This window comes from Watersipora subatra, chromosome 9, assembly GCF_963576615.1.
Source record: "Watersipora subatra chromosome 9, tzWatSuba1.1, whole genome shotgun sequence".
NCBI lineage: Eukaryota > Metazoa > Bryozoa > Gymnolaemata > Cheilostomatida > Watersiporidae > Watersipora > Watersipora subatra.
Window position 1 is genome coordinate 28,790,233 of NC_088716.1, and position 12,005 is coordinate 28,802,237.

At 35.7% G+C, this 12,005-nt stretch overlaps 1 protein-coding gene across 1 annotated transcript in view; it reads left to right on the forward strand.

Moving 5' to 3' along the window:
- Positions 1-12,005, forward strand: part of LOC137404954 (tubulin--tyrosine ligase-like protein 12) — a 28,012-nt gene that overhangs the window by 14,031 nt on the left and 1,976 nt on the right. The window contains exons 7-11 of the mRNA XM_068091180.1: positions 995-1,189; positions 3,390-3,547; positions 5,278-5,383; positions 9,160-9,310; positions 11,545-11,683. Of these exons, the coding sequence (XP_067947281.1) occupies positions 995-1,189; positions 3,390-3,547; positions 5,278-5,383; positions 9,160-9,310; positions 11,545-11,683 (749 nt within the window). The remainder of the gene's footprint in view (positions 1-994; positions 1,190-3,389; positions 3,548-5,277; positions 5,384-9,159; positions 9,311-11,544; positions 11,684-12,005) is intronic.

Below are 12,005 nucleotides of genomic sequence, written 5' to 3' on the forward strand. Positions count from 1 at the left end.
TTTTGGTGGTTGCATCTGTAAGTATGACTCCGGTGCAGACGACACTTTGCAAGTATACTTGTGGGACAGACAACTCTCTCTTAATGCCGATCATTTTCTCATTGTATAAGTTTTATTCTCTAGAACGATCTTCCTTTGACTCAAATCTACATATTTTACATGTTGTCTTCCCTTGACTCTTTAACTACAAAATTCATTTTTACCAGGACACAATTACATATATAGTAAAACCTAATATTAGACAATGCCCCATATAAATTGCTATAACTTTTGAACCACACCCATCTATAAAAATATTTTGATACTAAATTAATTAAATTTTACATCATCCGATGCAAGTAAAATACCATGAATGTACTGCAGAATGGGCTTTAATACTTTATTGGAATTTATTGCTACTACCATTTCCATGTTTTGAGTTGGACGAGTTATCAATATTATTACAGCTTGCAGCATTATTATTACGGCTAAATATAAAATGTGCCATATAAATTTGTGCCATAAAAATGCCACAAATGTGTTGGAGATTGAACTCGGACATATTTTCAGCCATTTTTGCTATGACTGTGAGCAGGTTCTGAGTCGAGATGAGTTTTCAATATTACTACTGCTTACGGGGCAAGTCTATTGATCTACAATTAGTGAAACCTCCATAGCTGTAATGTTTCTGACACGACTGGTCATTGCTAAGAACAAATAGTGACAAAGAATAAAGTTTTCATAAAGCGAAACTGCGCTCAGGATGTAAACATATATTCTATTGGCTCAACGCATGCAGGTGTGTTGAGCCAATAGAATACTGCACACTTTGTTGAGCCGTACTACGCGGCTCGTGGTACGCAAAGAGTTAAAAGATGCTATGAAGTGCAAATCTTTGAAGCATGAGCTCAGCCAGTAATGGCAACATTCTGGCTCCTGCTGGTTACGCTATATGATTGATTGAGAGTCGTGTTCTCTTATGTTTAAACATTCCAAGCCGACTACATTTATGCAGGGATCTGAGTGAGAGGAATGTTTTCATCAACCAGTTTCCGTACGAAGAGCTTCTAACAGTCAAGGACCTGCTTTCAATAGTGGCCAGAAGAGCTGCGAGAGGTGACAACTCCCATCCCAGATGGTTCCCCACCACATACAATCTCAACACTGACTTACCAGAGTTTATAGCCCACTTTCAAAAGAGAGAAGAAGAGTAAGGCAAAAGCCTCTACTTGTAACAGCCTATTATCAAGCTTTATTACTCTATTGTTTAGGATTATTAGCCTTAGTAGGAGTCACTCTTTTACCGGGCTGTTGTATGGGCCCTTCAGCAATGATTTATCGTACTCGCTTGCTGTCAATCAATCTACTCTATGACAAGAACCTTTTCTACAATCAACCACTTTGTGTAGTCTATTCTTTTTATGGTTGTTCTTTTATAAATATCTCATCAATGGTAATCTAGTTTATTTCATCATACATGTAGATATTAGTCTTTGCCAAAAAATCATTATGGTGAGGCCACTCCTCTACATATTTATACTACATTATATATAGAGTATAAATATAGCATATATATAGTGTGTATGTACTATATACCAACATACATAGTATATATTATTTAATATGTCGATATATAATAAATACCAAAATATATAATTATGTTGGTATATATTATACATGTATATATACCAACATAATTATGTTAGTATATATAATACATACCAACATATATAAATATATTATATAATATATTTATATAGATATATAAATATATTATATATATTTATATATCTATATTATGCAGTATATATTTATATACGTTTATTATATATATATTGGTTATAGTAGTTAGTTATCCCACGTCATGTGCACAAGTGATTCTATGACTAAACATGAATAATATAAAGTCAAAGCTACAAAAGAACTAAACTAATAGTAATGAGTAGTTTAATTGTTTATATTAAAACTTATCTGAAATCCTTTGAATGTTTGTTGACTACAAATCTGTTTCATGGGGTCATCTGCCTAGTGTTTTTGTTTGAAGACAAATAGATGTAGTGAAGAAAACTTCGACTTTCTAGATAAGTTTTAGTCTCTATGTATTACAGACTAATAAGTCTTTGGAAAGTCAAATTTATTATGAATATATATTTATATATGTATAATAATATATATATTTATATATGTATAATGATATATATATATGCTCTATAATCCCACGACCAAACACGAGCGAAGCGATTGGTTTGGGAGATTTATGATAAATGCACATGTGCACACAACTCCCGAAGAATTATCCGTAAACGGCCGTCCCCAATCCCTTGTAACGAAATCTTATCAACAAATTTAACCATTTTTCTGTAAAGTTGTTTAAGTATAATAATGATACAAAACGCATATAAACCTATTTAAAAATGTTACCAAGCCTTCGAAAGGTTACCGCAAATTCCTAAAACTAACCTATCTGATCGGAATATACATAAATAGACAGATTTATTTGGCCAAAAATCGTTATTAAAACTTGCTAAGCCTCACTTTTATCAAAGTTAAGACCGGAAATTAAAACGCCGAGCAACAGAGAATAGAACAATTGAGTCGTGCGCATTTCACGGAAAAAATAACGTGCACATTTCACCAGTCTATAGCATTGCCGGAGGTTTCTGTAATTAACGTAGAGTACTGAAATCGTTTCATTTTTGCCGATTTCAAAGTAACTGACATTTTGGAAACTTTTGAGTACTTTGGAATTCTAACTGATGTCCAACGCAGTGTAAGTAAAAGAAATGACGATGATATTTTTTCTAACGGTTATGAGATTATTACAATAATTAATTATAAGTTTGGAGGACTACAGAACGATGACTACGTAGTACAGATTTTATAAAAATCGATTTTATAGAAAAGATTTTATAAAATATATATCGCAACTTCGTGATATTGTTAGCCATGCCGTTTTGAAATGTAAACCAAATTGTGCATTAGTTTTATATCATTACTATATTAATAATATTGGTTATTCTAATAATGTCAGTGCATTTTACTTCTAATATTGGCCAATATTACATTTCTCCTATTACAGGGGGAGAGATAAAAACATATAATCTTTTCCTTTCATTATTGCTATTTGTTGTACATAATAACACCCACACCCAGTACATTACAGCTACCATTGCAGTTATCCTATTGCACTGCAGTGCCATTTGACTGCTAATATTGCATTTCTCAACCATCAGTACCCTTTCTTTTTTTCCAATATCACTTTGGTCATGGGCTGTATGACAGTGGAATTTCTAGTATATATATATACATATATATTTTTATGATCTATAATATATATATACATATATATATATATTTATGATCTATAATATATATATGCATGTATATATACGCTTATTCATCGTTTGTAGAGGGGCAGACAATCACTGGATAGCTAAGCCATGGAACATGGGCAGAGGTTTAGGGCATGTAATAACTAAGAATGTCAGCTGCCTAACAAGGCTGCCTGAGGCCGGTCCATTCATTGCCATGAAGTACATAGAGGATCCAGTGCTGTTCTACAGACCAGGTTTGATTCAATGTACCTACACTTAGAGTTGTAGCTTGGAAAAATTAGCATTAGCAGACTGCTATAAGTAAACAAGAAACATAAAATACTTTGTTGAAGGTACATGAAGGGCCACGATTTTAAGTGCGTGTTCTTTATTATAAGCCTGAAGTCAACCATTTTATATCTGTTCAGTTTACGACAGTTTTGACTTGGAACTGGCTGGTCAGAGCTGATTTAGGTTCCAACTTAGATGCTGCTTGTATAGGGCCACTTTGTGATAATTTCTGAATAAGAGGCCACCATCTTGTTTTACTGATATACATGTACGTTGAACGTACATGTACATGTATATCAGTAAAAAAGTACTTTTTTATAAGCTGTACTTATACAAAAGTACTTTTTTGTAAGTACAGCTTATAAAAAGGCTTATTCTAGTTATAGTCAACCCTTTCATGTTTACTGTATAACTAGCTATAGTCAACTCTGTCATGTCTACTGTATAACTGGCTATAGTTAACTCTGTCATGTCTACTGTATAACTAGCTACAGTCAACTCTTTCATGTCTACTGTATAACTAGCTGTAGTCAACTCTATCATGTCTACTGTACAACTAGCTGTAGTCAACTCTGTCATGTCTACTGTATAACTAGCTATAGTCAACTCTGTCATGTCTACTGTATAACTAGCTATAGTCAACTCTGTCATGTTTACTGTATAACTAGCTATAGTCAACTCTTTCATGTCTACTGTATAACTAGCTGTAGTCAACTCTGTCATGTCTACTGTATAACTAGCTATAGTCAACTCTGTCATGTCTACTGTATAACTAGCTATAGTCAACTCTTTCATGTCTACTGTATAACTAGCTGTAGTCAACTCTATCATGTCTACTGTATAACTAGCTGTAGTCAACTCTATCATGTCTACTGTATAACTAGCTATAGTCAACTCTGTCATGTCTACTGTATAACTAGCTATAGTCAACTCTGTCATGTTTACTGTATAACTAGCTATAGTCAACTCTTTCATGTCTACTGTATAACTAGCTGTAATCAACTCTATCATGTCTACTGTATAACTAGCTGTAGTCAACTCTATCATGTCTACTGTATAACTAGCTGTAGTCAACTCTATCATGTCTACTGTATAACTAGCTATAGTCAACTCTGTCATGTCTACTGTATAACTAGCTGTAGTCAACTCTATCATGTCTACTGTATAACTAGCTGTAGTCAACTCTGTCATGTCTACTGTATAACTAGCTGTAGTCAACTCTATCATGTCTACTGTATAACTAGCTGTAGTCAACTCTATCATGTCTACTGTATAACTAGCTATAGTCAACTCTGTCATGTCTACTGTATAACTAGCTGTAGTCAACTCTATCATGTCTACTGTATAACTAGCTGTAGTCAACTCTGTCATGTCTACTGTATAACTAGCTGTAGTCAACTCTATCATGTCTACTGTATAACTAGCTATAGTCAACTCTGTCATGTTTACTGTATAACTAGCTATAGTCAACTCTTTCATGTCTACTGTATAACTAGCTGTAGTCAACTCTGTCATGTCTACTGTATAACTAGCTGTAGTCAACTCTATCATGTCTACTGTATAACTAGCTGTAGTCAACTCTGTCATGTCTACTGTATAACTAGCTGTAGTCAACTCTGTCATGTTTACTGTATAACTAGCTGTAGTCAACTCTGTCATGTTTACTGTATAATTAGCTATAGCTATATTTTAGATGTGGGAAAAGTCAAATTTGATTACCGGTATGAAATTCATCTCAAAAGTGTCAAGCCACTCAAGATGTCCTGTAGAAGAACGTTTTTTATTAGATTTGCCAACAAGTAAGTTACAGATTCTCATAGTGCAGTAGATGCTCCGATAACATAAACTTTATATAACGTAAATTTCAGTAAACGTAAAGAATTAATGTAAAGTTTTTGCTTCGCACTATGTACGAAGTTAATGTAAAACATCAAGCCGCTACAAGTTATCAAATTTGATCAGAATACGAGAGTCGTGTGGTTAGCCTTGAAAGCATTGTTTTCTCTCTTGTCACGCTTGAGAGAGAAAATGATACATAAGGATATCTCTATTATTGTCCTTATTATTCTTCCTATTTATCGTTCTCTTTATGACTGACAATGGATGTCGAGTATCACTACTCTTCAACTGCCTAATTTAATGTGACGTTAATCAGTAATAAAAACTATTTAACAATCTTGTCATTAATTTGGTTTCTAACATGTCATTTAATTTTTATGTAGTTTTAGATAATACTTTAGTTTTAATGCTTAATATGGCTGTGTGAAGTATCTATCATAAGACTATGATCTTTGGTACGAATTAAATGAAATATAAGAATAGGCCGATACAGGTAGGCCGATAGTCCTCATTTAATGACAGTAATTCGCTCCAGCAAACCCATTGATAAACGAATTCGTCATTACATAGGTTAAGCCCTTTCATCATCATACGGCTATATAGTATCTTTTACCTTTTCCTCTTTTATATATATATGAAAGTCTTACATACTGTTTTGGTAGTACAGTGCGCCGTTGTCATATGATTTCAATTTATTCCAGGGTTGGCATCGTATAGCGAATTGTTGTATAGAAGGGTAAATAAACCAATAGTAATTATATAATGCAAACGTCTCCTGGTAAAAATCATCAAAATTTTATATAAATACTGGTACATATTAAAAATTAGTAACAAAATACCGGTAGTATGTTAATTTTAGTAACTTTAGTGTATTTAGTGGTTATGATCTGCAATAGGATGTAACATACAGTGCACAATGTGGAGTACGTATCGTAGGGAGTTCTTACTTTTGAGGCAGTCATATAACAATGTTGAATTTAACATAAATGAATTTAGTTTACTAAACACACACTTTAAAAGTTGACTTGCAACAAAATTCACATTACAGTTATTTGGTATCAACAGATTCACCATGTCTTACTCAGCTGTGTTGTAGGTGAAAAACATGTGGAAATGTGATTACAAGCTCTTAAAAGCTCAAAAACGAACAGTTAATCACCGCCATCACGACAACGCCGTAGGTTGGAATCAATTTATTTCTCTGACGTACTCAAACAATTTGGTTATGCTTTTGCCTCATGATGTTATCACGTGAATTGAAAGGCCAATAAAAGGCTCAATATAAAACGTCTCATAGCACTAGTTTATGACAAACACTTCGGGTTTTATTGAGAAGCCTGTATCAAATATATATGCTCGCTACTTAACAGTTTCGTTTCGGCTTGGTCTAATCGTTTAGTCGTAATCTGATCATGTAACCCATACTTCACGAATAATTTCTGCAGCACTTTTCGATTATCACAGGTGACCAACAGGCTCGTCATGTTTATCAGACAATGATATGTACTCCTTCGAGCTAAGGTTAAAAAATTAAACGAATTTTCACGGTAGGTTATAGGATATCAGTTCTGAAAGTGACAGCATTACAATGACGATAAAATAGACGCGTAAGAACAATAGACATGGTTTTATTGAATGCGTGAAGTATATTTGTGAAAATATTTTGACGAATGAGGTTGCATGAAAATGTAAACCGAAGCCATCTTGTACAACTACGTCCCATTTGAGCCGTTTTGGAAAGAGATTCCAAACTACGGCGGTCTCGTGTGGCTGCGATTAACTGTTCGTTTTTTAGCTCTTAAAAGCTTGTAATCACATTTCCACATATTTTGCACCTACAACACAGCAAAGTAAGACATAGTGAATCTTTTGATACCAAATGTGAATTTTGTTGCAAGTCAACCTTTAACATGTTTAAGGAAGTTTTTGTATTTCACTAAACTTCAACGTTCAAACTAAAATTTTATCACTTATCTTTTTTCGAATTCATTTTTAACGAATAATGCTGAACTGAAATGGCTAGAAACGTATATCTCTTTCAGGCGTTGTGGAAGGGATTTCGGTGAATAGCATATCGACATTTTTGTTGTTTCGTCGTAATCAGTACACCGACTACCAAATTTTAATCTCGAGAGAAATTTTTGTTGGTATCGTATGTTGGAAAATGAATTGGCCCTAGTATGGCGAGGACGAAAAAAAAAGAATCTTGTTTCATAGAGTAAGGTGGAAAAAATGTTATAACAGGGGCATCGTAACCTGTGGGCGCGTGTGCATAATTTAGCGTGTGCAATCGCGAAAAGGGTATACAGTATATGGTAAAAGCATTGAAGTGGCAAGAAAGGCATAGCTTTGCGGTTAATCGCGCTTGTCTGCAAACTTGTGGTATGCAATTTTCATGAGTTCAAATCCAGTCAGAAGCCATTTTAATTCCTAGATTATAATCGCTACAGCTGGACAGACGGACAAACATTGTGATTTATCTGTATAGATTAACACTTAGCTTCAAGTGTGTGTTTAGTAAGCTAAATTTATTCAAGGTAAGCTCAAAGTTTCTATTACGTAGCGTCATAAAAGTATCTCAAGTCTCTCAGACAGCCATTATTCACGTCTGTCTTGAAGGTGGGAACTGCTTATGATTGCAGATCATAACAATTAGATAGGTATTTGTTACTTTATTAGCCTAGGTACTAAATTCAGCAGTTGAAAACACACTTTTTCACCGTAATATCCTGTTTAGGTAGGTGGCTTTTCCATAATATGGTAACGGATTAATTTGTGGGTTGTTATTTTATGTAGGAAATAGTGCCTTGAGATACGAGAATATTGACCTATGAGCTCAGTCATAGGATGCATTAAGCTCGTATGTCGAGGTATGACTGACTGTACAGAAACCACGTTAAATTTGGTCAACTTAGTTGATGAATATAAACTTAATTGTTAGGGGATTTGTTGTCATAATGCACCGATACCGCTATGTTACACTAAAATGAGGGTAAAAAGACAAATATTAATTGATATTTAATAATATTCATGTTTAGAACATGAATATGGATTTCTTAGATATGTATATCCTTAGCTTTCTATTGGTATGTATATAGCCATAATTCCTCAAATAAATACTTAACAAACTATGAATTTTAACAAATAATGTGTTTATTTTTAACGGTCCCATAATTACAATGACCTCTATACTTGTGTATGAAATATTCCGTTCTCAGCAATTAACTTGCCTTGTCATCAGTAGATCCCATCATCCAAAGGGTAGACCAGGGAATGTTGTATTGTATATCATACTGGATGCTGTCATGCACACTCCACTAGACACTAGTTCTTCAATGTACTGAGCATTGTAGCAGAGACTGCGGGGTACTTTATTGTAGGCAATACAATAGGCACTGTATTGTAGTGGACACAATAGTGGGCAATAGTGGACACCATACTGTTGTATACACTATAGTTGGCATTATAGTGGACACCATACTGTTGTAAACACTATAGTGGGCACTATAGTGGACACTGTACTGTTACTAGTGGTCATTATAGTGAGAAATATATAGCGGGACACAATAGTGGGTAATATAGTGAACACTGTACTGTAGTGGGCAATATAGTGGACACTATAGTGGGCAATATAGTGGACATTGTACTGTAGTGGGAATTATAGTAAACTCCATATTGTAGTTGACACTGAATAGTGGACACTAGTGGATAGTGTATCATCTCATGGTACTTTCAGGGCCTACTCCCTTGACTCCTTGCATGTCTATGAGAAACACTTTACGGTGCACAACTACAGCTCTCCCGAACAGCTACTCAATATAAACTGCGAGGATTTTGTACCAGAATGGGACCGACAATACCCATTGTATCCTTGGGCCGACATCGAGGTGAGGAGAAATCTATCAGCCAATAACCTGGCTCGCTTCTTTATAGCAGCTCCTATTATTTAAGTTATTCTATGATATGCCTCTAGGATATGCTGACTGATGGATTGTCCAAGGTTCTCCATAATAGTGATACATATTTACGCCTGTCTAATGCGGGTCATTAGCCTGTCTAATGTGGGTCATTTACAATGCGGAGGAAACTAGGAAACTAAATAACACGGTGCTGTTTGTCTAACAACACGGTGCTGTGTGTCTAACGACACGGTGCTGTGTGTCTAACGACACGGTGCTGTGTGTCTAACGACACGGTGCTGTGTGTCTAACAACACGGTGCTGTGTGGCTCACAACACGGTGCTGTGTGTCTAACGACACGGTGCTGTGTGTCTAACGACACGGTGCTGTGTGTCTAACAACACGGTGCTGTGTGTCTAACAACACGGTGCTGTGTGTGTAACAACACGGTGCTGTGTGTCTAACAACACGGTGCTGTGTGTGTAACAACACGGTGCTGTTTATCTAACAACACAGGGCTGTTTATCTAACAACACAAGGCTGTGTGTCTAACTACTCGGGGTGGTGTGTCTAACAACGGTGCTGTGTGTCTAACAACACGGTGCTGTGTGTCTAATAACACGGTGCTGTGTGTGTAACAACACGGTGCTGTTTGTCTAACGACACGGTGCTGTTTGTCTAACGACACGGTGCTGTGTGTCTAACGACACGGTGCTGTGTGTCTAACAACACGGTGCTATGTGTCTAACAACACGGTGCTGTGTGTCTAACAACACGATGCTGTGTGTGTAACAACACGGTGCTGTGTGTGTAACAACACGGTGCTGTGTGTGTAACAACACGGTGCTGTGTGTGTAACAACACGGTGCTGTTTATCTAACAACACGGTGCTGTTTATTTAACAACACGAGGCTGTGTGTCTAACTACTCGGGGCGGTGTGTCTAACAACACGGTGCTGTGTGTCTAACAACACGTTGCTGTGTGTGTAACAACACGGTGCTGTTTGTCTAACGACACGGTGCTGTTTGTCTAACGACACGGTGCTGTGTGTCTAACGACACGGTGCTGTGTGTCTGACAACACGGTGCTGTTTGTCTTAACAACACGGTGCTGTGTGTTAACAATCCAATAATTTTGTCAAAGCATGTAAGTAATTTCCAGAAGTTGTGGAAGTTTCGCTCATGCTAGATTGTCTATAATCATTCGCTATAATTTTTTATAATCACAAAACTTTTGTGACTAAAATTTTGTGTATCAGATTCACTTGGTGCTGTTAAAGAGCAGCAATTGTTTCGTAAATGCTCAACATAAACAGCTCCTGTTAATTTGTAGTAAATTGCTGATCTCAGCAGTCAGTGACAAAGTTTAAGCTAGTTCCTAAATCGTGTACATTTCAACTAAGGCATATCGACGAGTCCTTTGTGTTGGAGAAAATACATTTTGTTGTTTAGAAGTTGACTTATTGATAAGCTTTAGAGAGTTGGTAAACCATTTAATTTACATAAATATTTCAAGTTTTCGTGTGACAACTAAACTTTGCTTCACTGCATATATTTTGCAGTTTGCCTTTTCCATCTCGTTGCGACGTTACGTGACAATTAACATGCAACTAGGATCTCTTGTATCCTACAACTAAATGTGGTTAGGACTAATAGTTGTATTTAAAGGTGAAGAGTACTATTGTTCATAGTGGAAAATTACCACTCTTTGAGTTGTGAAATATTTGTAATTGTATCCACTCAAGTTATGCGCTGCAATGCATTGCATGATTCCCATAATGCACTCAAAAATTGTATTGCTAATTCTTGTAATCTTTTGTCAAAAGAGATAGGATCAATAACTAAACTTAGTAGTATCAAGTCTTATATAAATTTTTGTTTTTGCTTGTATGACACCACATGGCAATATCTTTTTATTTGGTTTTTTTTGTTTATTTTCTTTGTGGTGGCACTTGAAAGCTCAACCATTGAAAGAAATCTTTAATTGGTTAAATTTTTTGCTGATTGTACAATCAACTTTTTAGCATCATCTGTTCAATTAATTGCTATCATATGCATAGATTTCGGTGCGAAAACTTCATAATGTTGTGTTTAAATTAGGTGTGCGTGTGAACATTACTTGCCAATGACATAGACAGCAACAGGATCAAATGACATTCAGGCATGGCTGAGCTCAAAGCATAGACTACGGTAACATCTGAGCATTGTTTTCTTCTTGTAGGCGGATACCATGCAGTGTTTGAAGGAACTTTTTGAGGCTGCCACAAGCAAAGATCCGCCGTATGGCGTGCCAAACTATGGCCAATCACGAGCTTTGTATGCCATCGACATCATGCTCAAGTGGGACACAGATAGCAAAGGTAGTTTTGGTTTGAGTTCTGTTGTACGCTAGCTCTGATACCAGCTGATAAGTTTTCAGGAATAATGAGAGAAGTCATTGTCTGAGGATAGATAACTGCTAACATAAACCTATTCCTTGTCCAGCTGGCAAGCGAATTCGACAATCGAGTTGTTCTAGTACTGAATCGACTTCCCCGATCAGAAAAAGGGGTATCGAATAATGCGTTCCTAGACGTAATATAATGGATATTTCCGGCCACTAAAGAAAGAATGCATTATTTAAAACATAATGTAAACTACTAACAGTCAATTATAAATGTGAAATTATTTTGAAACTTTTGC